A 27,341-nucleotide genomic window follows, 5' to 3' on the forward strand; every position below is an offset into this window, starting at 1 on the left:
AATTCATATTCAATACTGAGTATCATTCAAAAGGCCGAATGATAGAGAGCGTATATGAGATTTATTGTGCATTGCAACTATTATGCTTAAAATTTTAAATTCTGAAAACGATTGTATTCGGGATATCTTACAATGTCTACCGGAATAACTTCAGTCGATTCTATTTGCATACCACATCTACTCATAAATATAGTCATAGTATACTCATTAATAAAACCGTAGTCAAGCGTACATTTATCTCTTAAGCGATCAACTGGATTTATATCTGATTAAACATACCTACGATCGGAAACAAGTCCTATGACATTTTATTTCCTCCTGTCGGTCTAGCAGCCCCCTCCCGCTTCTCCAGAGACGAATTGCGATGAAAACGGGAAATCCCAGGGTTGAGCTTCCCTCGCCGTTCGTGACGTACAAGGAAGGAAGGAGTCATCCAGTGAGAATACGCGAGGGATGCCTTCTCCGCACATTCGTAACAGAAATGGGGAGAAACCAAAAAGCGGCGACGGGGAGTGACGTAATCAGAAGGCGCTGCGAAGGCGCGAGGCAAGCGGAGCTCTATGGTGGAGTCAGGCGCCTTTTTTTTTTTTTGAGCGGCTGAGAGGCTTTTGGTATTTGGAGGCGAAGGAGGCGCTTAGGACTAATTATTATGGCGTCGGTGGTCTTGAGCGAGGCGGAAAAAGTTTATATCATGCATGGTGTCCAGGTAAAAAGGTCGGCAAACGGGAGGTAGGGATTGTAAGGGCTCCTTTTAAGCTTCTTTCTCGATTTTTTCTTGAATGTTCCCCATCATAAAACAAGTTTTTTTTTTCTATTCCTTTGAAAACACGTCTGTTTTCCTCCGCGTAGTCATAGGATGTGACTTGCAGTCCGCGTGCGAATTTAAGATGGCATGGCCATTTTACATATACGATTCTGGGAGACTCACATAGTTACAAAAATAACGAAACAAAATACATCGATCCGAACACAACAGCAATAACAGCAAACCTACTTAAAACTAATTAAAATATTAAATCATAAAACATAATCTGGAAGCAGGCTACGTAATTCTGTAAGATCCCCTAGCACAATGACATAGCCAGGTTTAAAGGACTTGTAAAAGATCAGTAGAGTCAGAGCCAATCTCACCTTGGAGGAAATTATATTCGAAAAGGCAGATAGCAAAGGCTGTCCTCTTAGCTACTAACAAATGAATGCCCTTAGTAAATGGGACCACAACCTGCCTTTCCTCTAGACCTGAGAAGACAGATAGATGTAATCAGGGAAAGTCTGCCCCTCAAATACCTTGCCATGCCATGTGGGCCTTTAGTGGTCATTATTTATTTATTTATTTATTTGATTTGTATACCGCCCTTCTCCCTAAGGACTCAGGGCGGTGAACAGTGACATAAATAACAGAATGCACAAATACAGATATTGAAAACAAATTAAACCCTAATTTTGCCCAAATGCAGAAGATAGTTACCTTAAAACAATAATTACAACAGAACCCGTCAGACCAGACCGGATTGCTCAAACAGATATGTTTTTAGGTCGCGTCGGAAGGAGCGAAGGTCAGGAGCCATCCGGAGCTCAACCGGTAAACGGTTCCATAGGTCAGGCGCGCCCACAGAGAACGCCCTCCCTCTGGGAGCCACCAGACGGCATTCTCCGAACGGCGGAACCCTTAGGAGGCCCTCTCTGTGGGAGCGCACTGGACGAAGGGACGTTGATGCTGGCAGCAGGTGATTCCTAAGGTACTCCGGACCCATGCCATGTAGGGCTTTGAAAACCATTACCAGCACCTTGAATCTTACCCGGAGAACAACTGGGAGCCAATGCAGCTCACGGAGTAGAGGTGTAACATGGGAGTATCGGGAGACTCCCAACACAACTCTCGCGGCTGCATTCTGTACCAGTTGGAGCCTCTGAGTGGTCCTCAAGGGCAGCCCCATGTAAAGAGCATTGCAGTAGTCTAAACGAGAGGTCACGAGTGCATGAGTGACCGTACGTAGGGCATCTCGGTCTAGATAGGGCCGTAATTGGCGCACCAGGCGAACCTGGGCAAAGGCTCCCCTAGTCACAGCTGTTATTTGGTCTTCCAAGGAAAGCTGTGAATCCAGGAGGACTCCCAAGTTGCGAGCCCTATCTTTGGGGGGTAATAACTCACCCCCTATAGAAAGAGATGGAATGTTCTGAATATCCCGAGATGCCGGTACGTACAGCCACTCAGTCTTGTCAGGGTTGAGTTGAAGCCTGTTCTTCCCCATCCAGACCCGAACTGCTTCCAGGCAACGGGACATCACATCAACACCTTGAATTGAATGCAGAAGCAAACTAGCAACCAATGCAGTTCAGAGTAAAGATATAGTTTGTTCTAGTCTGGGAGTGCACATAACTGCCTGGGCCATCACATTTTGCACCAGTTAAAGTTTACAGATGCTCTTCAGGGCCAGCCCATTCAGGAGGCAACCAGAGAATGAGTGACCAAGATTACAGCAGTCTCCTAATCCAGGAACAGGTGCAACTGGCACACAACCCAAAGTTGTATATAAGCTCTTCTAGCTACAACTGTCACCTGTTTATTGAACAGGAATCATGAATCCAAAATGACCTTGTGATTGTACATAGGATCTACTTGGGGCAGTACCACCATCTCCAACACTGGAGATGGTAATTTCCTGGATCCTCCAAAGCCACTTAGTTTTGCTGAGGTTGAACTGCCTATTGTTCCCAAATTGCAGTTCCAGCAATTTGATACTAGTTAAAATTAATGCTTCGTAATAGAGCCAGCTAATATTTTGAACTGAATTTACACTTCCCAATTTGAGACTTGGGTACAACCTTGGGGGTCCTGCTAGACTCACACATGCTGCTTGAAGTCCTTTGCACAGGTACGTTTTGCACTCTTCTCAACCAAGAGACCCTGGCACTGCAGATGGTCACTCAAACCCATCTTGTTACTGCTATGCACTCTTCATGTATCTGTTCTTGAAGACCACCCAGGAACAGCAATTTTATTTATGTATTTATTTATTTATTTATTTATTAATGGGGCTTATATCCCGCCCTATCTCCCGAAGGACTCAGGGCGGCTAACAGCAATAATATACAATAAATACAGAAATTAAGATAAAATTAAAATTAAAGGCCTCTGTACAATAAATTAAAATTAAAAATTAAAATAAATTAAAAATTAGAGTTAAAAATTGTAAACATAATTAAAATAAAAATTAAACATAATTAAATCCCTGTCAGTCCAGGTCAGCCAGTTGAAAAAGGAGTGTTTTGAGGCCGCAGCGAAAGGACTGGAGATCTGGGGCCATCTGAAGCTCAGGGGGGAGCTGGTTCCACAGGGCTGGCGCTCCCACAGAGAAGGCCCTTCCCCTGGGGGTCGCCAGCCGACATTGTCTAGCCGACGGTACCCTGAGGAGGCCTTCTCTGTGTGAGTGTACTGGGCGATGGGAATTCGTTCCCGGTAGCAGATGGTCCTGCAAGTATCCCGGGCCTAAGCCATGTAGGGCTTTAAAGGTAAGTACCAGCACTTTAAATCTCACCTGGAGGGCAACCGGTAACCAATGCAGCTCACGCAGGAGGGGTGTAATATGGGAGTATCGGGGTGCTCCCATCACTACCCGTGCAGCCGCACTCTGCACCAGCTGAAGCCTCCGGGTGGTCTTCAAGGGCAGCCCCATGTAGAGAGCATTGCAGTAATCTATACGGGAGGTAACGAGTGCGTGGGTGACTGTATGTAGGGCATCTCGGTCCAGAAAGGGGCGCAACTGGTGTACCAGGCGAATCTGGGCAAATGCCCCCCTAGCCACGACTCCAATATGATCTTCAAAACTGAGTCGTGAATCCAGGAGGACGCCTAGATTGCGTGCTCTATCAACGGGAGGTAACATCTCTCCTCCTATAATCAAAGATGGAACTTCTTGGACTAAACGAGATGTCGGTACATAAAGCCACTCAGTCTTGGCCGGGTTGAGCCGGAGCCTGTTCTTTCCCATCCAAATCTGTACCGCTTCCAGGCAACGGGACATCACATCGAGGGCATCACTGGGTTGGTTCGGGGTGGAGATGAAAAGCTGGGTATCATCAGCATTTTGATGATACTTCACCCCGAAGCCACGGATGATCTCTCCCAGCGGCTTCATATAGATGTTGAACAGGAGGGGCGAAAGCACCGACCCCTGAGGCACCCCACAACTAAGGGGCCTAGGAGTTGACCTCTGTCCCCCTGCCAACACCATCTGCGAACTGCCCGAGAGGTAGGAGGAGAACCACCGCAGAACGGTGCCTCCCACTCCCAACCCCTCAAGACGACGCAGCAAGATACCGTGGTCGATGGTATCAAAAGCCGCTGAGATATCTAATAAGACCAGGACAGAGGAATAACCCCTATCTCGGGCTCGCCAGAGATCATTCACCAGCGCGACCAATGCCGTCTCCATGCTATATCCGAGCCTGAAACCCGATTGGTACGGATCCAGATACTCAGTTTCCTCCAGGACCAAAGGGAGCTGCCGTGCCACCACGCTCTCAACGACCTTCGCAAGAAAGCGAAGGTTGGAGACAGGACGAAAGTTGTTTAAAATAGCTGGATCCAATGCAGGTTTCTTAAGGAGGGGCCTTACCACTGCCTCTTTCAAGGCGGTAGGGAAGTACCCTTCACTCAGTGAGGCATTGTTAACTGCTAGGAGCCAGCCTCGTGTAACCTCCCGAGACGCATAGACCAGCCAGGAGGGACACGGGTCCAACAAACACGTGGCGGCACTTAATTTCCCCATGATCCTGTCCACTTTGTTCAAAATGCAATGGTGTAAACCAGGGGTTTCAAACTGCTGGCCCATCCCATCTCTGGCAATGCGAAAAAGTCACGATACGCCACATCATGTCATGTTTGACACCCGTGGAGTAAGCAGTAGTGAGTACTTTTCATTGTGCACTGCTGCATTAGCTACCAGTTGACCCCCAGGTGCAATTCAAGGTGCTGGTTGTTAATCTTCTTAAAAATAATAAATATTTCAACCAGTAAATGCAAAGCATAGGCATTTAAAAAGATTTACATAATTGGTCTGGTCAATAGTCTTAATTAAGATGCAATTCATGTGATAAATATTGAAACCATGAAATAAATTGAGTGGAAAGTTGTTTTCCTAGAATAGTTGAGCTACAACTCTCACCATTCCTTATAAACCAACCATAGTAGCTGCATTAACATGTTAAGTTGTGTCAGGAAAGTCTGAATGACATGGAGTCTTTACTGATACAATAGTGATTTTATTATTTTATGCTTCCATATTTTGCCTATGCATCCTTTGCACATGCTGTAAGATTAAGGGAATAGTTTAAAGAAACCATAGTTTTTTTTATTACATCCACCTTTGAAGGGAAAAGCCTCTTCTAATAAAGTAATTAAAACAAGCCAAGAATAAGCTATTTGAATATCTTGGTAATTTTTCATAAGTTGCGTTATAGCTTGTTCTTAGCAAAAGCAGATTTTTTTTTACCTTGCATAAAATCAGCATATGTATAGAAAAGGAAAGTTATAATACAGCCTTGAGGCTTCATATAATATGACAAGTATGCTTTTAAATCATGCTTGAGGTGACTGTTTTGAATGAGGCCTACTTAAATAATGAGTGAGCTGATTGCAATGGTAGATAAATCTAAGAGAAAACTTACCTTGGACTGTTTTTATATTAATCCATAAAGTCATTAATAGTACACATATTTGCTTGTCTAAGTAAATTTTGCCCTACTACTTAAATATTTTGACAAGATGGTGATGGCATAATATGACAGCATTGGAATTGGTATTGTAGGAAGATCTTCGAGTTGATGGCCGTGGCTGTGAAGATTATAGATGTACAGAAGTGGAAACAGATGTAATATCTAATACAAGTGGGTCTGCTAGAGTAAAACTTGTAAGTACATCTAACTTATTGTACCCTGCCATTATATCTCTTGATTTTATTTGAAAAATGAATCCTTCTCTTTTTAAAATCAACACGTTTTGTTGCTTAAGAATTCTAGTATAGGATTCTATATTTAAGTTAAAAATTAATACATAATTCTTGTAGGTCAGAATGTACTGGTCAGATGTATTAAAATACATGAAGTATTATTTTCAATTAGCAAATTGTGTTTTATTGGCAAGCCGAAGAAATTGCTACAAGTATAACCTAGATCTTATTTATAAATGTGCTGTGGGCTTGCTCACAAGACTAGCTCCATGATACATTTTTGTGGACAAGTGCTAGAAGGGGCAGAGAGCAAGCATTATGAGTCTCTGAACAAGAAGTGGAATTTAAATATACGTTGCACAGCTATATGGGTATTGTTTTCTGCTCAAACAGGTATTTTTTTTTCCTCAAGCAGAAAATAATACCCTAATCAAGGAACTACCAAGGAGAAAACCACCCCCCCCCCCCATCAACACTGACAGGGTAAGCTACTGTATATAAACAGGGAGCAAGCTTCACACTCACTAGCACTGATAAAGTCATCTATTTCAGTAATTTCTACAAGTGAATAACTAAGTTCAGGGAGCACCAAGGATTCTACAGTTCAACCCAAAGCCACCAAACCAAACTTTCAAACCAACCAAATGGTTTTGGAACCATTTGGAGAGTACTGGGTGCCTATGCTTTGTTTACTAAGTGTTGTATTATTCATGGAAATATCTAATAGGGTATTAACAGCACTTAGTTATACTTGTCTACATAATACCTTGTTTTAATTGATTGTTTGAGCGAATTGAAAATGTTTAAAACTGTCTTTATTTTCAGAGTTCTTCATGCTTTAAGGAGAACTGCTGGATAATGCTGATTCATGTGGAAATATAAGTTTGTAAGATCAAATAACTTGGAAAATATACCTGTCTCTGTTATTACAGGGGCACACAGACATCCTGGTTGGAGTCAAGGCAGAAATGGGAACACCAAAGCTGGAGAAGCCAAATGAAGGCTGTTTGGAATTCTTTGTTGATTGGTTAGTTTAACTATTCACAGTGGAGGCTTGTGTTTGATTATCATCAGGTAAAAGTCATGTTGAGAGCCAGTTAGATATGGTGGTTAAGGCACCATGGTATCTACAGACCATGAGTTCTTGTTCCACCTTTGGTCAGAAGCTAGATGGATGATCTTGGGCCAGTCACTCTTTCTGTCCTTAGAAGAAGGCAACGGAAAACCACTTCTGAAATCTTGCCAAAGGTAAATCTTGTCAACCCCAAGTGAACAACCACATACACAAAAAGTCACATTAGTGAAAGAATGCCTGTGTTTTTAAAGTTTACAGACAGAAAATAAGGATTCGAAAATGCCCTAGTACATAACAGTGCATCCACATTAATTTGAATACTGCAGTTACTCATTTTGCAGATATTTGATTAAAGAACTTAACTATTGTTATAGTTAAATGCATATCTTGGTTCATTCCCAAAACTTGTAAATTGTCTGAACAGATTAAGCACTGTGGGAATAATTCCCTCTATTTCTACAAGATTTGCTTCTGGAAATAAACTGTTTCTGAAACACTTGGATCAATCTAGCAAGGAAGAAAAACAGAAATTTCCAAAGATGGACCACATAATTTTATATACATCTTCCATTGATGGATCAGGATGGAAGATACATATAAAATGTTAGTTCATAATTTTTAACAAAAGTAGATAACTATAATTCACTAAATAATGCTAAAAATCAGTGGATCATTTCAGTCTAGTGTCAAGCCTGAGAATGATATAAAAACAATGTTGGTCAACTTAGTAGATTATCTTTGCCAAAGGAACAAAGGGACCTCTGTTAATTCTTGTGAACTTCTCAGGGGCTTTTAATATTACTTGACCGTAAATAGATGAATTCCCTCAATAGCAGATGTGAAATAAAAGTCCCATTCTTGCATGTAGGATGGATCACAAAAAACCACATTGCCTTAATTCCCTCCCTGATAGTTGTGTCCTAAAAATTACAGAATTCTTTGTAAGAATGTAAGAATAAAAAATATCTACTCACCTTCCTTTAAAAATTTACACAAAGTCCTAAGCAAAGATAATTTGCACTGAAGTGTTACCTAGTTCTATTACTAGTCTTTTGAGTGAAGTATGATTATATACAGTATTAATAGCAGAAAACCATTGTCAGATGATGATTCCTATGTGCTTATTGCACAGGCATCTGCTACTTATGCTTGTGGTTTAATGCAGATAAAATTTCACTGTCAAAACTTCAAATTAAGACTAGAATATGCATATTATATTAAGGGTCTTACCACTAGGTGGTGCTAGTTGAGTATATTTTAACATCTGGAACTTCTCTGAATTACTTCCTTAGATTCATTAAAGTGTATCCATTTTATTAGATTGCCAATTAGCCATTCTTTTTTCATTGTCATTCCAAAATCCTAATTTTTTAAAAAAGGAAGCAAAATGAATTTCATTAGAATTTTTATTTTCCACCTTAGCAAATCAGAAGCAAAGGGGGGGGGGTCTATCCTGATTAGTATGAAGAAGAAATACAACCAGAAATACTGGGGCTGTAGACTAAACTGATAAATGAATAAATTAAACATCCTGGGATAAGGTAAACAAATTTGCCAAGAATTACATTACTGAATAACCAGAGGTGAGCTTAACTTGAAGAAGACCTTTTATGAAAATTGCAATGTTACTGAATTGAGTTATAAAACAAGTTTGTTTATTTATTTATTTTGATTTATATACCGCCCTTTCCCGAAGGACTCAGGGTGGTTTACAGGGTATTTAAAACAAGAAATACAAAAGTTAAAAACAATTAGAAAATTACATCAATCCCTGAAAAAGTAAAAACCCCAATTAAATTAAAATTAAAATTCTCAGCCTGGGCCAGAGAGCTCGAAGAGCCAGGTCTTCAGGTCCCGGCGGAATGCACGGAGGTTGGGGGCAGTCCTGAGCTCCACGGGGAGCTGGTTCCAGAGGGCAGGCGCACCCACTGAGAAGGCCCTCCCCCTGGGTGTTATCCGCCGGCAATCTTTTACCAGCGGCACCCTGAGGAGACCCTCCCTGTGGGAGCGCACTGGACGAAGGGAACTTGATGCTGGCAGCAGGTGTTCCCTCAGATATCCCAGACCCAAGCCATTTAGGGTTTTATAGGTCATCACCAGCACCTTGAATCTCACCCGGAGGGCAACCGGGAGCCAATGCAACTCGCGGAGTAGAGGTGTTGCATGAGAGTATCGGGAAACCCCCATCACAACTCACGCGGCCGCATTCTGCACCAGCTGAAGCCTCCGAGTGGTCCTCAAGGGCAGCCCCATGTAGAGAGCGTTGCAGTAGTCTAAACGGGAGGTCACGAGCGCATGAGTGACTGTGCGTAGGGCATCTTGGTCCAGGTAGGGTCGCAACTGGCGCACCAGGCGAACCTGGGCAAAAGCCCCCCTGGTCACGGCTCCTATATGGTCTTCAAAATTGAGCCGGGAGTCAAGGAGGATGCCCAAGTTGCGAGCCCTATCAACGAGGGGGGGGGTAACACCTCACCCCCCATCATTAAAGGTGGAATGGTCTGGTTAACCCAAGATGCCGATATGCACAGTTAGGGTTACATTCCATCCCAAAGATGCTTTTTCACAAGGCAACTGGATGTTCTTGTTTTTACTTTGAAGACATTGAAGAAAAAAGGAAAAAAAAAGCCAAGAAAGTCCAGTTGCCTCTTGAAAAAGCATCTTGGGGATAACTATGACCTGGATGACTGAGAAACTCCATAGACATTTGGTTACATTCCATATTTATCTGTTGATAAGGTTGCTAATACTAGTTTATCTGTTTCTTAGTTCTGTATCAGAAGAGAGTTGATGCAATTTAATTTGATCTAAATAAAATTAATATAATTTCCAAGTCCCCTTATGAAATTCTTGGGTTCATTAATTAATTAAATGTTGGGCACCTAATCCTGTCTTAAAAGATTATATTGTTCGTGCATATCTTGTTTCAAGATATGAAAAGAAATCAAAATTTATGACGTTATCTGAATGTACTAAACATTAATATTATTAGAAATAAAAGGGAGGAATACAAGGTTGGGTTATTTGATCAAGGTTAACATAGCTATGTTATATCTGGTAACCATTAATGAACTTTTGCTGACATCAGGACTGAAATGATTATGCTTTATGGATTTGTTTATAGAAAAGAGATGGGATATGGGAAGAAGAGTCATTTGTTGTATTTTAAGAGGTGATAAATAGTTTATACTTGTAATAAAAGTTGGAAGTCTTATTTTTCTTTACTATAATCTTTTCTTTTTTCTGTTCCTTTTTTCTTTCTACTCTTTCTATTATTAGATTAACCAAGCAACCTTTCTATTGTATCTTTTATTTATATTAGCTTTTACTATTGTAATTGTATCTTTGTAATCTTTGTTAAATTAATCAGTAGTTCTAGTTTCATATTGAAACTTAGCATTAAGAAAACCAAGATCATGGCATCCAGCCCTCTCAATTCCTGGCAAATAGATGGGGAAGAAATGGAGTTAGTGACAGATTTTATTTTCCTGGGCTCCAAGATCACCGCAGATAGGGACTGTAACCAAGAAATTAAAAGACGCTTGGTCCTGGGGAGGAAAGCCATGGCAAATCTAGATAGCACACTAAAAAGCAGAGACATCAACCTGCCAACAAAAGTGTGTATAGTCAAGGCTATGGTCTTCCCAGTTGCAATGTATGGCTGTGAAAGTTGGACCATAAGAAAGGCTGAGCGCCAAAGAATTGAGGCCTTTGAACTATGGTGCTGGAGAAGACTCCTGCGAGTCCCTTGGACTGCAAGGCGATCAAACCGGTCAGTCCTAGAGGAGATCAACCCTGACTGCTCTTTAGAAGGCCAGTTCTTGAAGTTGAAACTTAAATACTTTGGCCACCTAATGAGAAGGAAGGACTCACTGGAGAAGAGCCTAATGCTGGGAAAGGTTGAGGGCAAGAGAAGAAAGGGACGACAGAGAATGAGGTGGCTGGATGGAGTCACTGAAGCAGTAGGCCTGAGCTTAAATGGACTCCAGAAGATGGTAGAGGACAGGAAAGCCTGGAGGAACGTTGTCCATAGGGTCGCGATGGGTCGGACACGACTTCGTAACTAATAACAACAACAACTAGTTTCATAAGAATAATTTCCATCAACATAATGTACTGTATTTAGTAACAAAGATAAATTATTAAAGAATAGAAAATAAGATACCCAACTGAATTATTTGGAGGTAGTTAGAAAATTTTTATAATCCATATTCTTGATTGTGGTTTATACTCTTGGTTTTATATTTAATGAATATTTAATATTCTGAACTGTGGTTTGAATTTTCGGAATTGTAATAATTTACTTTCAGTTCAGCAAATGCCACTCCAGAATTTGAAGGACGTGGTGGTGAAGAACTTGGCACTGAGATTGCAAATACGCTATACAGGATATTTAATAATGAGAGCAGTATCGACTTGAAAACCCTTTGTATTAATCCCAGACAGCATTGCTGGATACTTTATGTTGATGTCTTGGTGAGTAAATTGATGTCTTGGTGAGTAAGTAAGTTCTGTGCGAATTTAAATTAAATTTAAGCTCAAGAGCTTTAAAAGTCTAATTATTACCAAACTCTTAGATGCATTTATTTTATTTACAAGATTTTTTTATCATGCCTTTATTACTTTTGTAAGTAACTCAAACCAGAACATACTTAATACTCCTTCCTCCATAACAACAACAAGCCTGTGAGGTGAGTTGGACCCAAACAGAATGACTTGATCCAAAGTCACCCAGCCAATTTTCAAATCTTCACTTTTTACCTCTCCTTTATATTCCTCAGTTGCCTGGGTCCTCGTTTTATTCTAGCTTGCCTCCAGAAGTTGTGAATATTCCAACACTGGAAGTTTTTAAGAAAAGATTGGACAACTATTTGTCTGGAATGGTATAGGATTTCCTGCCTGATCGGAGAGTTGGACTAGAAGACCTCTAAGGTCCCATCCAACTCTGTTATTCTGTTCTGTTATTTTGTTATTGCTTAGAGAAATTTGGTATTTCTAGTTCCTAAATCGAACTCTGAAAACTGTGTTTCTGATAGCTCTTGTTGTGTTTATTATTATAATGATGAAGATTCATCACACAATCAGCAAAATGTTCAGATTGAATTTGGCATTTTTGTCTACCTATTGAATCCTTTCCAAGAACCTGGGATAAGCAGATGTTTGATGGTGTTAAAGGTATTGTCCCAGGATGTAAGCTGTTCTGAGTAAAGCCACCTTTTGCAATTGATTGATGGTGAATTTGTCAATGCCGATGGTGTTCAAATGGTGCTCCAGTTATTTTGGGTTGCATCCAAGACACCTATTACTTTTGTTTTTACCTTTGTTTGCTTGTTGTTCTATTTCTATGTGCAGGTCTTTGTATTTTGTTATCTTCTCCAGTTCTTTCTCTTCTCTTCTTCTGTCTCTATGCATTGCCACATCCACTAGCCAGACTTTTTTGTCTTATTGACAATTGACAGGTGCCTTTTGAATTTGAATTTTAAAGTCCCAGAGCAATTTAGCTTCTTCATTTTCCATGACTTTCTATTTTATCATCCCACAGTTATTTCTTGCAGGCAAATAATATTTCTTGCAGTTCTTCCAATGCAGCATTGTTGCTACTTTGCCATGCCGCTGCTTGTAGTCAGTCTGTGTGATCTTTTTGCAGCAGGCAGTTTACTGTTTCATCAGCTTCTTGGCATAGGTGCATTTGCTGTCTATTGCTGTCATCTCAATTCTGGCTTTTGTAAGGCTTGGTCTTGTGCAGCCAAAATTAAGCCTTTTGTCTCTTTCTTCAACTTTCCTACTCTTAACTATTGTTATTATTTGTTTTCCCTGCTATTTTTTAATATATTGGCTATGTAATGCTTTGTCTTCCCATGCCTCCATTCTGCTCTTCCTTTGGTCTTTCTTGCTTGATGCCATCTCCGTTGCAGTGAAGGAGCACTTGGTCACTCCAGTAGTCATTAAGCCTTCCTGGTATACTAAGTTTCTTCACTGTTCTTCAGATATTCTTATAATGCTCTTTTTTCTTTTCCAACCATCTGATGTACTTGCAACGTTTTTATTTGCCTTGGTAGGTAGAGTCTGTCAATGTCACTACGTGGATGAAGGGCATGATTCATTGTCATTATTTTTCTGGTCTTCCTATCCAGGGCTTTTAGTTCTGCTTGAGTCCAGTCCACTCTTTCAGCTGTGTATCTAATGACTGGAATTGCCCAGGTGTTGATTGCCTTGATGGTGTTTCCTCCATTGAGTTTGGACTTTTAAGATCCTCCATTAAGTTTGGACTCTCTTGATGTATTCACTTTTAACCTTTTTTCTTGATTTCACTTTGCTTGATGTTGTCAGGTATTGACAACAGGTATGCCCAGATATTTGCAGTAATCATCTTTTTCCAGATTCTTGATTCCTTCAGTTTTCACTATTTTTCTCAGTTTGATGGTGAGTGTGGCACATTTGTCCAGTCATTATTATTGTTATTTTAAAAAAATCAATCCAGGGAAGGAATGCACAGAATAATTAGCATTTAAGATTGAAGCCAGGTGATTTGAAGTCAGCTTTTTTTAATAATAATATTTTATTAATTTTCCAATTTTATATTTAAGTATTTAAAAAGCAATGTGGTAGCTGTTTTAATCAGTAGTTCAATAACATACAAAAATCTTTAGTACAAATCTCAAGTTACCACATCAAATATTTCCTCTCTTTTTCCCTTATTATCTACTATCTCGTATTTAAGCTAATACAGTTCTTATTATATCAACTAAGTAAAAACATCATTATTACATTTATCAATAAATTTTAGCTTATACATATCTTAATTACTTTTACATTCAATCTTTATAGACAATCAATGTCCTGTTACTGATTTTTCCCAATTTTTAGTTTACTATCACTATTCAAATTAACATTTAATATAATTTCCAGGCTTTAGGTAACCAAGTGTCCCTTATCTCAATTCATAACAGAATCTAATATTCAAAATACACATATTATCTATTTGAATATACGGTAGTCTTATTCTAGTTCCTAAAAGTTATCTATTTCCCACCATATTAAATCATCTAATTAATACAGTATCCTCTTTAATAAATCAAAACCATTACATATATTGTCTGGGTTAATCAATAAATCAAACATATTTTTTTTCTAGAATCCTTATTTTTAAGTAATTTCCAAATATTTTAAATTTAATGACCAAAATTTCCCTTATCTTAACTTCTCCCTTTAACTCTCTAATTAGTAATATGAAATCACTAATAAATCAAAACCCCAATTTTCTTCAGCCTTATTCTGGATTCTTCCTTTTCCAACTAGCCTTCTATGTCAGTGCTTTTAGATTATCAAATAGATCTGCCTTTATTATTATATATATTATTGGAAATAACAGAGACCATTTAGTTGCCATTTTTTGGAACGGCTAGCCTGTTTGTATTTATTAAATTGTCTCCCTATTATTCCAATTCCCCATGATTGTCCTGATATGTTTATCTTCCATTCAGTCTGTTCTTCTTCTTTCTAAAATTTTCCATTTTCAGAATTGTCTTTTCCATTTTCAGTGTTGTCACTCCATTTTCTGGATTTTCCAATAACTATTTGTTGGTCAATTGAATCCTCTGTCTTAGTATTTGATTGTTCCACTTCTTGTTATCTTCTGCATTGTTATTTCTTTTGTTGTCGTCAAAATTTGAGTTTGTGTATCTAAGCTGGCATCTTGTTCTTTTATGTTGGGTCTTATTTTGTCACAAGCTGAAAGAATGGTTTCATGTATTGCTTTCAACATGGAAAGGATCTTTTCCTGGTCTTCATCCATATTCTCTTAATAATGTGTTAAGTTGAGGACTTTAAAATCAGACGTTAAAAATAATTTTATAACTAGGTACGGGACATCTATTTCACATGTTTACAGGTAGTCTTTATAGTAGAAGTCATTTGTCAAGTAAGATTTAATAGTCCAAGGTATTTCATCATCTCACACAATAACGAGTGCTCCTCAAATAAAGAGATAGGAAAGCAATTCTCCACATATAACTCTGAAAGTCAGTAAAGGTTTACATTCATAGTTCAAGCAGGCCAGTTATTCCACCCAGAAATTCTCTTTACAGCTGAGTTTCTCACAGGTGGCATCTATCAAAATCAAGAGTTTTATCTGAAGTCTGGGCTTCAAGCCAAGTCTCTTTTAGGCAATAACAAGTTGTAATACCAAACTTTGCCAGAAGAGGTCATTAAAAAAATTTAAGTCCAAAATTTTTATAATCCTTTTTCCAGTTTTATTTCTTTTTTGTAGATAAAAACAAAAGTCTCCAGTAAAAATAAGAAAACTTTTGGTCTCCAAGTTTCAGAAACATATAAATCCAATTAGATTAAAATTGTTCTTTTAGTGCTTTAACTCCCCTGGATAGTCAGTCGCTGCTATTCTTAGAGGGTGGGGCAGAAATTCCCTTCCCTCTCTCCTCACAGGGGGAAAGATACTTTGGGCAGCTTTTGCAGGAAAAGAAAATACTTAGGATCTTAAAGAGAAGATCAGATCTTACCCAGTTTCATCCACGTTGCTTTAGAAGTGCTTGATGGTAAGTGTGACTTTGTCACTAAGTCTGCAGCTTAGTGACGAGCCATATTGCTATAGCCGGTCTTTCCTCTGCCGGTTTGGAGGGCTGCCCCGGATCAAGCGGAAGGGCTGCCACCCTCCCACAATCAAGCAAGGGTCCCCTCCTTGCTCATCACCTCTACAGGGCAACCTTTCACCCTTTCCAGGGTCGCTCAGCAGAACAAAATCAGACGTAGAAGACGGATCTTGCCTTTCAGCGGCCGTGGCGGCCGCGATGGCAAACCAGAAGTCATCTCTCAGCATTTCTATCTATAAGACAAGGAAATATTTTCTTATCTTTCATGGGTTGTTTGCATATTACAAAGAGAATTATTTAAAGCAATTAAAGCATTCAAAATATTTTTGTTCTTATTATTACCAACATCCCTTCTCATCCAGTTCAGCTTTTTAAAATTATATCTTTTAATATATTAAATGAAAATATAACATTTTGTGGAAGTTTCTGTAATTAGTCATGCTTTACCACCTTTGTGTAACTTATACATTTATATCAGAATTATTATAAGAATGAGATGATGAAATCATAGCTTTTAGAATAGAAAATGATTAAAATAATACAATATTAATTAAAATTTATTTTTAAAATTTCAGTTATTGGAGTGTGGTGGTAACTTGTTTGATGCCATCTCAATTGCAGTGAAGGCAGCACTCTTTAATACCAGGTAAGGAACACATCTCTTTCAAAATGCAGTTTCTGGGATATTACCTACAAACTACAAATTATTAGTTTGTAGACCAACATAGGAATAAAAGTGAATATAGGCTTGAATACGTACATCTTTCTTTGGGTTAGTTTTTTCTTGTACATGGATTTTCCTTTTCAATGAACTGTTTGGTGAAAGATTTGTAAAGCACATTCTGCACAAATGAGAGGGTAACTGGCAATAAGCCAGCTATATCTCTTGATCATGATTGCCAAACATTGATAACATATTTTTTATTAATTTGAAATGAAATACATTTATTAAATAGCAGCATCAATTCTAAAATAAACATAGCTTAGTCTCTTTTTTTAAGAACACATGCAACATTTCCCACAGAAACAACAAAAGTTTGAAATTCTGACCACGGCCCTGTGTGAAGGCCAGATGATTTGGAGACCTTATCTACTGAAAAATTGGCCAGCCCAGAATGGCTAATTTATATTTGTTTAGGAACATTTATTTACTTTTAACAAACTAGTTATCCAAATCCTGTAATTTCTTTTGAGATTTCTAGCTTTGCCAAATAGCCTGATTAAGAATATCTTGTCCTGTGGGGTTTTTCCCCCACTATATTATATAAAAGCTCCATAACAGTTTGACAGATATTTGCAGGCTACTATTTCCAAATGCCTCAGCTTTGGAATGAGTCCATATTTTGGCACTGTGTATTTTCTTTACAGATGGAGAGCTGTTCTAAATTACATTTTTTTGAAAGCTAAGGAGAGTAGCATATTTTCCAAATTGATGACAAAAAGTTCTATTCAAGGCACAGATTAGTCTTTTGACATACTTTTTACTGACTTCAGACCTTTAATGTTACATTTTAAAAGTGATTAACAGAACACACGGCAAATAGCATGGTGCTGTTAAAAAGAATGCAGAGGTGAAGTGTGTGTTTCATGCATTACCAAACAATACTTTCTAAAATGTCCACTTCAAATTTGTACATCTTGGATGTCAGCATGGCTAATGTGATACAGTCTGCAACCAAAATGTCTGAGGGTACTAGATCATGTAAAGTTATAAAAAGTGTGAAAGATTGAGTTACTACTTATGACACTTTTCTCTCATTATAAAATAGTCCCCAACATCTGTTGCACCTAATATGTCAATGCAATAGACATTTCATTCTACATAAAAAGCTAGCAAAATAACATTAATTTACATTATTAGATCACTGTTGCAATCCAGTATTAAAGTAGGAAGCGCAACATAACTATAAAATTACACAGGTTCACTGCCAGATCAAAGATTCAAGGTCAGACGATGAACCTGAACTTTCAAGAGGAATTCTACCCTGTCCAACCTTGAGTAAGAATTCCTGAACCAATGATATTCCTAGCTTGTTACATATCCAATTCCCTAACCTCTTTGTAATGTGGTAAAAGTGGGAAAGAAAGGTTTAAGTATCACTTGCATATTAAGGGTATCAAAGCCAAAGTCCTGAAGAATTGTCTTCAGTATTTTCTTATATAAACTTGAACAGCAGAGATAAGATAGAGTGATGCTATGGGTTAATCTTCCCCAACCTGGGTGTACTACAGATATATGGATCAGTTCTAGTATCTATTCCTCAAAATGTTGAAGTTTAGTCCATACATAAGGACGGAACCCAGGTTGGGGAACAATACAGTAGTTACACAGCCAAGCTATTGTGAAAAGCTCCAGAACTACCGTACCTTGTAGAAGAAGGTAGAAAGAATTTCCCATGAAAGGTATGGAGCCTTGGTAACATTTTAAGGTCAGATCTTGCTCCAGCTTTCTTAACTTGATTAAGTAGGACAAAGTGGTTGATAATGTTATATTGGCAAAATGGTTGATAATATGCTGCTGATAAAGTTGAATTGTAAATCTATTTCATTTAGGCAAACCTAATGTAATAGTGGTAAGTATATATATCCTCTTTTCATCTAGTACATTGCAGGATGTGTCACCAAATGAAAATGCACTATTGAAATTTACTGTACTCATACAAAATAGTGCAAATGGAATTGTTACAATATATGGAACAAATGTATGTAATAGCTTAAATAGTTGATAATGCTCCTCCTGCTGTGCTTATTAGAACTGTGTGGATAATTCAGTAGAGTGTCTCTTGAAATATCAAGTGCCTACAATTCTAAAGATTCAATACAGTGAATTTGTAGGTTAGTTGGCAAAGAAAGAAAGCCAGAGTAAGGCTGAAGAAAATAAGGGTTTTGATTTATTAGAGGGGATTTCCTATTACTAATTAGAAGGTTAAATATGGTGGAAAATATATAATTTTTAGAAAATAAAGTAACCTTATAATTGAATAGGTAAGATGTGTAACAAGACAAATAGACTTTGGTATGAAAAGGGAAAAAGGGAGAAGTTGAGATAAGGGAAATTTTGGTCACCTAATATAAAATATTTGGAAATCAGTTGAAAATAAGAATTCTGTTTGCCCAGTATGAGATAATAGATATTACCAGAAAAAGAGAGGGAATATTTGAGCTTTTAAAAATTAGACCTAAATGAAAAAAATTATGTATATTACAGATTTATTGGGTAATCCAGACAATACATATAATGGTTTTGATCTATTAGAGGGCATACTGTATTATTAATTAGATGGTTTAACATGGTGGAAAATAGATTTATTTATTTATTTATTTATTTATTTTAATTCCATTTATATCCCGCCCTTCTCCGAAGACTCAGGGCGGCTTACAAACTTAGCAGTAGCCTTCATTCTATGTATATGCCTGCTTATTAGGGCTATTAGATAACTTTTAGAAAACTGAATAAGACTATATTCAAATGGATAAGATTTGTATTTAGAATATTATACTTTGTTATGAAAAGGGAAAAAGGAAGAAGTTGAGATAAGAGAAACTTTGGTTACCTAAAGCTTGAAAATTATAAATACCAAATATTAATTTGAATATTGACTGGAAATTAAAGCTTGGGAAGAAAGCAACAACAGGACATTGATTGTATATAAGGATTGAATGCAAAGACAATTAAGATTGTTGTTGTTGTTAGCATGTCCAACCTATCGCGACCCCATGGACAACATTCTTCCAGGCCTTCCTGTCCTCTACCATCTTCTGGAGTCCATTTAAAAGCACGCCTACTGCTTCAGTGACTCCATCCAGCCACCTCATTCTCTGTCGTCTCCTTCTATTGCCCTCCAAGGGACTCGCAGGAGTCTTCTCCAGCACCATAGTTCAAAGGCTTCAATTCTTTGGCACTCAGCCTTTCTTATGGTCCAACTTTCACTTTCATACATTGCAACTGGGAAGACCATAGCCTTGACTATACGCACTTTTGTTAGCAGGGTGATGTCTCTGCTTTTTAGTGTGCTGTCTAGATTTGCCATGGCTTTCCTCCTCAGGAGCAAGCGTCTTTTAATTTCTTGGCTGCAGTCCCCATCTGTGGTGATCTTGGAGCCCAGGAAAACAAAATCTGTCACTACCTCCATTTCTTCCCCATCTATATGCCAGGAATTGAGAGGGCCGGATGCCATGATCTTGGTTTTCTTAATGTTAAGTTTCAAGCCAACTTTTGCACTCTCCTTCTTCACCCGCAACAAGAGGCTCTTTAGTTCTTCACTTTCTGCCATTAGAGTGGTATCATCTGCATATCTTAGGTTGTTCATATTTCACCCAGCAATCTTAATTTCAACTTTCAATTCATATAGCCCTGCCTTTCTCATGATGTGCTCTGCATATAAGTTAAATAGGCAGGGCGACAGTATACAGACTCCTTTCCCAATTTTGAACCAATCAGTGGTTCCATGTGGTACTGTCCATGGGGTTTCCATGGCAAAGATACTGGAGTTGGTTGCCATTTCCTTCTCCAGTGGATCACATTTTGTCACAACTGTCTGCTATGACCTGTCTGTCTTGGGTGGCCCTGCACGGCATAGCTCATAGCTTCATTGAATTATTTATTTATTTATTTATTTATTATTTATTTTATTAATATTTCTATACCGCCCTTCTCCCGAAGGACTCAGGGCGGTTCACAGGGCAAGAATAAAATACAAAGTTACAAATATTAAAAGAAGATTAAATTAGTTGCCCGTTAAAACAATTAATGCAAGCCCCTTCGCCACAACAAGGCAGTAATCCATGAAGGGGACAATTAAGATATGTATAAGCTAAAAAGTATTGATAAATGTAACAAAGATGTTTTTACTTAGTTGATAACAATAAGAACTGTATTAGCCTAATATGAGATAGTAGATATTAAGGGAAAAAGAGAGGAAATATCTGATGTTGTAACTTGATATTTATACTAAAGATTTATGTATGTTATTGAACTATTGATTAATCCAGTCACCACGTTGCTTTATAAATACTTAATTGTAAAATTAGAAAATATTATTTAAAAAAATACAACGAATTTGTAGCTCTTCCCAGAACAGACCTTCTCAATTGTCTTCTGTATATGCATGAACATGAACTTGGAAAAGCCCTCAAAGAAGCTGTGTCACATCTTCAACACTATTGAGGACTAGAGCTTTATTCGCAGCATTGATATAAATAAGATACTTCCGTGAATGTGTTAACACATTTTGATGTCATATGATATTGTCATATATGTTTCTGTTTATTCTTAGTATATAAAAAGCAAATGTGATATTGTCATTATCACACATCACCAGTTAATGATCAATAAACAACAGCAGTATTTTATGCTAGTTCTCCAACATATGGTACTACTTCTCCAAAGCAAGGTGATGCTAGTTCAGTGCTAAGATAGCATATAATAAACCATCGTTGCTCTGTAGGTTTTGGACATCCAAAAATATCACATGTTCCAAAGTACAGAAAGATGATATGAAATCTGTATCTCCACTTTTTGCAGGAAGAAGTAGTTATTACTACAGAGTGTAATGTGGCATATTCATCACTTTATATAATGGTTAGTTTATATCAGGGGCGTTAGACTGCCGGCCCAGAGGCCGGACACGTCACCAGGAAACCGCACCCACCCCATTGCCGGCAATGGAGAAAAAGCTCCGATACGTCGCACAACCTCATGTGACATCGCATGTTTGACATGTTTTGTTTATATAAACACAAAAGTAGTAATTTATAGAAATTTACTTATTGCTTACATTTGGTTGAAAGTTGGGTCAATCCTACTTAGCAAAATATACAGAGATATCATACTGTTTGATGGTCATTTCTGTTTTCTTTAGGATCCCCAAAGTACGTGTTTTGGAAGATGAAGGAGGACATGAAATTGAACTATCTGATGATCCTTTTGACTGTATTCGACTCAATGTTGATAATATTCCTTGTATTGTTACCTTAAGCAAAGTAAGTCTAAAAATTCAGAACTTTTCTTTTGATGCTTATTTTAAATTGAAAGTTATGCAGAAAGTTTGTGTTGTGTTTTTTCAGATTATTTATGAAGATTTAGATAGTTTATTACAAAAAAATAGGTATGCAGAAATTAGTTGCTTATGAAGCTTCAAATTGACCTTTGTGAGCAAATTATGTTGGGATTATTGCTGATCAGTGGTCTGAATTTTTCTCTGTTGGATGTGTTTGTGTGTGTGTGTGTGTGTGTGTGTGTGTCCCTTTCCAGATCTTTTTTTCAGTTCCATTTTTAAGTAATTAGTGCCTCCATGAAGTCTAAAGTAAAAGGCAATATATAAATAAATGTAAATGTACCATAATTATGTTATATTTAAGACAAAGATAGAGAATGTTTTTTCCTGTTGAAAAACATTTTGACAGTACTTGTTGGGAATTGGTTGCTTGGGATAGCTGAAACCCCAGCTAGTGGTTTACAAGATCAGTGCCAGCAATGTGTGGCATGGCATTTTGCTCCATTCCTGTCATCATTTTTTACTGTCCAACCTAGTAACAGAGGGTTTAGAGCAAAAAAAACACCCTTTTTGGTGTTTTATATAAACATGTTAAAATTACATTATATAAAATGTTCTTTTTATAAATGCATAATTTCAGACTTGTTATAAAAGTATACACTGAGTTGGTTTCTAAAACAGATAGAAAATATTTTTTAAAATAACTAAGTGTAATTTATCTAGACTTTTAATTTTAAAACATAATTTTCATAATTATATAGTAAGGGGGAAATTATTTGATTCCCCTGCTAATTTTCTATGTTTGCCCACTGACAAAAAAAATGATCAGTCTATAATTTTAATGGTAGATTTATTTTAACAGTGAGAGACAGAATAACAACAAAAAAATCCAGAAAAATTCATTTCAAAAAAGTTATAAATTGATTTACATTTTAATGAGTGAAATAAATATTTCACCCCTTCGCAAAACATGACTTATGGCTTGGTAGCAAAAGCCTTGATGGCAGTCACAGAGGTCAGACATTTCTTGTAGTTGGCCACCAGGTTTGCACACATCTCAGGAAGGATTTTGTCCCACTCCTCTGTGTAGATCCTCTCCAAGTCATTAAGGTTTCGAGGCTAACGTTTGAACCTTTAGCTCCCTCCACAGATTTTCTGTGGGATTAAGGTCTGGAGATTGGCTAGACTACTCCAGGACCTTAATGTGCTTCTTCCTGAGCCACTCATTTGTTTCCTTGGTCGTGTGTTTTGAGTCATTGCCATGCTGGAATATCCATTTACGACCCATTTTCAATGTCCTGGCTGAGGGAAGGAGGTTCTCACTCAAGATTTGATGGTACATAGTCCATCATCCCTTTGATGTGGTGAAGTTGTCCTATCCCCTTAGCAGAAAAACACAGCCAAAGCATAATGTTTCCACCTCCATGTTTGTTGGTGGGGATGGTGTTCTTGGGGTCATAGGCAGCGTTCCTCCTCCCCTAAACATGGCGAGTTGAGTTGATGCCAAAGAATCCAATTTTGGTCTCATCTGACCATAACACTTTCACCCAGTTCTCCCCTGAATCATTCGGATGTTCAGTGGCAAACTTCAGACAAGCCTGTACATGTGCTTTCTTGAGCAGGGGGACCTTGTGGGCGCTGCAGGATTTCAGCCCTTCACAGCATAATGTGTTAACCAATTGTTTTCTTGGTGACTATGGTCCCAACTTTCTTGAGATCATTGATAAGATTCTCCCATGTAGTTCTGGGCTGATTCTTCACCGTTTCTCATGATCGTTGAAATTCCAGGAGGTGAGATCTTTCATGGAGCCCCATGAAGGGAGATTGACAGATTGACTGAGGGAAATTGACAGTTATTTTGTGTTTCTTCCATTTGCAAATAATCAAACCAACTGTTGTCACCTTCTGTAATCTTGTCCCTGACATCCTTGGACAGCTGTTTGGTCTTGGCCATGATGGAGAGTTTGGAATCTGATTGATTGATTGCTTCTGTGGATAGGTGTCTTTTATAGAGATAACAAGCTGAGATTAGGAACACTCACTTTAAGAGAGTGCTCCTAATCTCAGCTCATTACCAGTATAAAAGACATCTGGGAGCCAGAAATCTTGCTGATTGATAGGGGATCAAATAATTAGTTCCCTCATTAAAATGCAAATCAATTTATAACTTTTTTGACATGCATTTTTTGGATTTTTAATTGTTATTCTATCTCTCACTGTTAAAATAAACCTACCATTAAAATTATAGACTGATCATTTCTTTGTCAGTGGGCAAACGTACAAAATCAGCAAGGGATTAAATAATTTTTCCCTCACTGTAAGCATTATACAAAATATGGATTTCGATGGTATCTTATTTAAAACATCTTTTAATTACAAGTTGATTTATAAAAATAACATTGGAAGGAAATATCCTCAATACCAAAATATCAACAACATTCTAAAAATATTTTTGATCAAAGTAGTAATAACTTAATATAATAAAGAATTAAGACTCAAGCTAATGAATTAATGAAAATGGGAGAATAAAAAGAAGATTGTGTAACATTAAGATCATTCATGAATTTACCTGGGAAAAACATCACAATGCGAATGAAATAAGATTTTCTGTGTATTTGCTAATTTTCTATCCAATTGCTATCTTTTCACCTTGAATTATAGGGTCATCTAGCAAAGGAGTTGGAAGATAGATAGATTGATGTGAAGGCATAGAAATTACTTCCTTTTTTCTTTCTGTCTTCAGGTTGGATTTGACTCCTGATAACTAAATAAACAACTTCATGTGGTTTGTTAGGCAGCATTTTGAGAAGTGATTTATCATTGCCATTATAATTAAAAAAATATTCTCTGAAATTGTTGCTAAAACTAGAGAGCGGTGCACACCTAATTGAAACTTAAATTGATTTATTGACATAGTTTACCAGAAACAATGAACGTCATGTAAAGAAGGGTGACATTACAAGGTTGAGAGTGAGTGACTAATCCAAGATCACCTGGTTGGCTTTTATGCCTAATGCAAGACTAGCAATCCTGTTTCTCCACTCCTAGCCCAGCAGCTTAATCACAGTGCCAAACCAACTCTCAAACAGACTGTTTTAATACTTTGGCATTGTTAGCAGTACTGCATATTCTTGGGAATATATTTGTTTGTTGATCCCGAAGTGAGTAGGAAGTTTCTTTTTATTTGTCAGCTCTATACAATTTTAATCCCAACCTTCACTAGAACTTGCCTCAACAGTTCAGTACAGATGTAGTGAATAATACATGCCTTTTTTTTCACAGATTGGCTATAGGCATGTGATCGATGCCACTCTTCAGGAAGAAGCATGTTCCTTGGCTAGCCTCCTTATTTCTGTAACAAGTCAGGGTGTTATCACTTGCATGAAAAAAGTGGGAAGAGGCAGCCTTGACCCAGAGAGCATTTTTGAGATGATGGAGGTAAGCAAGCACTGGACAGATGATTAGATTTAAAATTACAGTGCTAATTCTGAGAAAATCAGAAGTAAATCTAAAAAGTTGGAACCACCAACCTATCTTATTTTAAAATCTAACTTTCAAAAATGCTTATATTTGCATGCACTCTTTATATTGCCCACTGACATTCCCTCATTTAAACAACATTTAGAGTAAAATATTATCAGTAATTCTCGTTGCTCTTCCTCCTTTGAGATAATGATGCATTTAAGAATCATGAACAGTCTGCCTTGCGTTTTTTATTAAAATTATAAATGTGGGATAAAAATCAAATAAATAGTACAGTGAATTAGAAAGAATATTGTTCCAATTGCCTATCATAAGAAATGTAAACAAATTGACCAATTTGTAACTATTTCATTGTTCACTCAAGTGGAGCACTGGCCTCTAGTAGCCTTGAGGCAAACAATAACTTCATCCATATGGATAGATTTGTGGTTTTTTTCCATAAATCCCATATGTTTAGAAACATTTAACATATAAACTTCATGCCAGCTTTTATTTATAGTAGCAACTGATTGCTATACTTTTTGACTTTATTTTTATTATTTTTTCCTACTCTTAATGTACTTAAATTATATAGAAGGGGAAATTTCCAACTTTGATAACACTGCTCTAGTGGGAATTTAAGATATTTTACGACATTTGTTGTTGTTGTTGTTAGCTGCGAAGTCGTGTCCGACCCATCGCGACCCTATGGACAACGTTCCTCCAGGGCTTCCTGTCCTCTACCATCTTCTGGAGTCCATTTAAGCTCACTCCTACTGCTTCAGTGACTCCATTCAGCCACCTCATTCTCTGTCATCCCCTTCTTCTATTGCCCTCAATCTTTCCCAGTATTAGGCTCTTCTCCAGTGAGTCCTTCCTTCTCATTAGGTGGCCAAAGTATTTGAGTTTTAGCTTCAGGATCTGGCCTTCTAAAGAGCAGTCAGGGTTGATCTCCTCTAGGACTGACCGGTTGGATCACCTTGCAGTCCAAGGGACTTGCAGGAGTCTTCTCCAGCACCATAGTTCAAAGGCCTCAATTCTTTGGCGCTCAGCCTTTCTTATGGTCCAACTTTCACAGCCATACATTGCAACTGGGAAGACCATAGCCTTGACTATACACACTTTTGTTGACAGGGTGATATCTCTGCTTTTTAGTGTGCTGTCTAGATTTGCCATGGCTTTCCTCCCGAGGAGCAAGCATCTTTTAATTTCTTGGCTACATTCCCATCTGCAGTGATCTTGGAGCCCAGGAAAATAAAATCTGTCACTACCTCCATTTCTTCCCCATCTATTTGCCAGGAATTGAGAGGGCCGGATGCCATGATCTTGGTTTTCTTAATGTTAAGTTTCACATTATTCTACTGTATATTTTCTTCATATTCTTCCTTTCTGGATTTTTGCAAATTTTTTCATCAGCTATAGACCAGACAATGCCTCCTTCTGCATTTTGTTTCACATAATAGTAAATGAGTATCTAAGCCTATTGTGGTTGTCAGTCAAGAACTACCTGTAGAATAATAAGCCCAAAAGGGATTAAAGATGGCTCTTACAAACACATAATTTAATATATAATTTTTTTCCATTTTATGTTGTACTCCAATGAATTAATTTCAACCGAATAACATATTTATTGATTTGTAAACAGGAACTGTTTAGTGTATTTTGCTTGTTTAAATTCACCTGTGCTGTTTTATATGGTTTATTTTTCATTTGTATTCCAGACTGGAAAGAGAGTGGGTAAATTGCTGCACACCTCCTTGCAAGCTATTTTAGATAAAGAAGAGAGGCTCGGAACAGCACGAAAAAAAGTTGGATTTTTGGGATGAGTGCAATCATCACCTTCAATGAGTTGAATTTTTACTTAAAAGTGTGTGTTTATTGGTTTGTTTGTTTCTACAGAATTGAATATATTTTAAATAAAGGATGATAAGTAAACTTGTGTTAAGTGGAACTTAAATATTTACAACAAAATGAAAGAAATAATAGTTCAAATCCACAAAAATGTACAAATGCCATTTCTTTTTAGTTCACCCTATAAAGTCCAAGTGTTGTCAACAGTTTCTGCATGGATTTGTCCATTTGATGTATTGAATGCATTTTTTCTTGTTCTATTTCAGATTCTAACACTGTTTTATATGGTATATAAACTTTTGTTTTATATTCAATTTCCAATATTTTTATTCTGTTTTTATTTTATGCTTTTTTCATTTTTGGAATTGACATTGAGTATATAAATACTTTTAATAATAGGGTA

The 27,341-nt window shown here is 37.6% G+C and overlaps 2 protein-coding genes across 2 annotated transcripts in view; one reads left to right on the forward strand and one right to left on the reverse strand.

Moving 5' to 3' along the window:
• The first annotated feature begins 578 nt into the window (after positions 1 to 578).
• EXOSC7 (exosome component 7) lies at positions 579 to 27,252 on the forward strand. The gene is made up of 8 exons (XM_081344338.1): positions 579 to 706; positions 5,811 to 5,912; positions 6,884 to 6,978; positions 11,334 to 11,499; positions 16,205 to 16,275; positions 21,491 to 21,611; positions 24,908 to 25,063; positions 26,809 to 27,252. The coding sequence occupies exons 1-8, from the start codon at positions 650 to 652 to the stop codon at positions 26,911 to 26,913; spliced, it is 873 nt and encodes a 290-aa protein (XP_081200464.1). The 5' UTR covers positions 579 to 649; the 3' UTR covers positions 26,914 to 27,252.
• The window catches only part of CDCP1 (CUB domain containing protein 1), a 112,650-nt gene continuing 99,010 nt past the window's right edge, over positions 13,702 to 27,341 (reverse strand). The window contains exon 10 of the mRNA XM_081344333.1: positions 13,702 to 15,862. Coding sequence (XP_081200459.1) covers positions 15,626 to 15,862 — 237 coding nt within the window. The 3' untranslated portion in view covers positions 13,702 to 15,625. The remainder of the gene's footprint in view (positions 15,863 to 27,341) is intronic.

Source organism: Vipera berus (assembly GCF_964194415.1).
Source record: "Vipera berus genome assembly, chromosome: Z".
NCBI lineage: Eukaryota > Metazoa > Chordata > Lepidosauria > Squamata > Viperidae > Vipera > Vipera berus.

Excerpts from the sequence above, each read along its gene's own strand:
- EXOSC7 (XM_081344338.1), top strand. The coding sequence starts at position 650 with ATGGCGTCGGTGGTCTTGAGCGAGGCGGAAAAAGTTTATATCATGCAT. Across the intron at positions 21,612-24,907 it reads GTATTGTTACCTTAAGCAAA|ATTGGCTATAGGCATGTGAT; the intron begins GTAAGTCTAAAA and ends TTTTTTTCACAG. Across the intron at positions 25,064-26,808 it reads GCATTTTTGAGATGATGGAG|ACTGGAAAGAGAGTGGGTAA; the intron begins GTAAGCAAGCAC and ends TTTGTATTCCAG.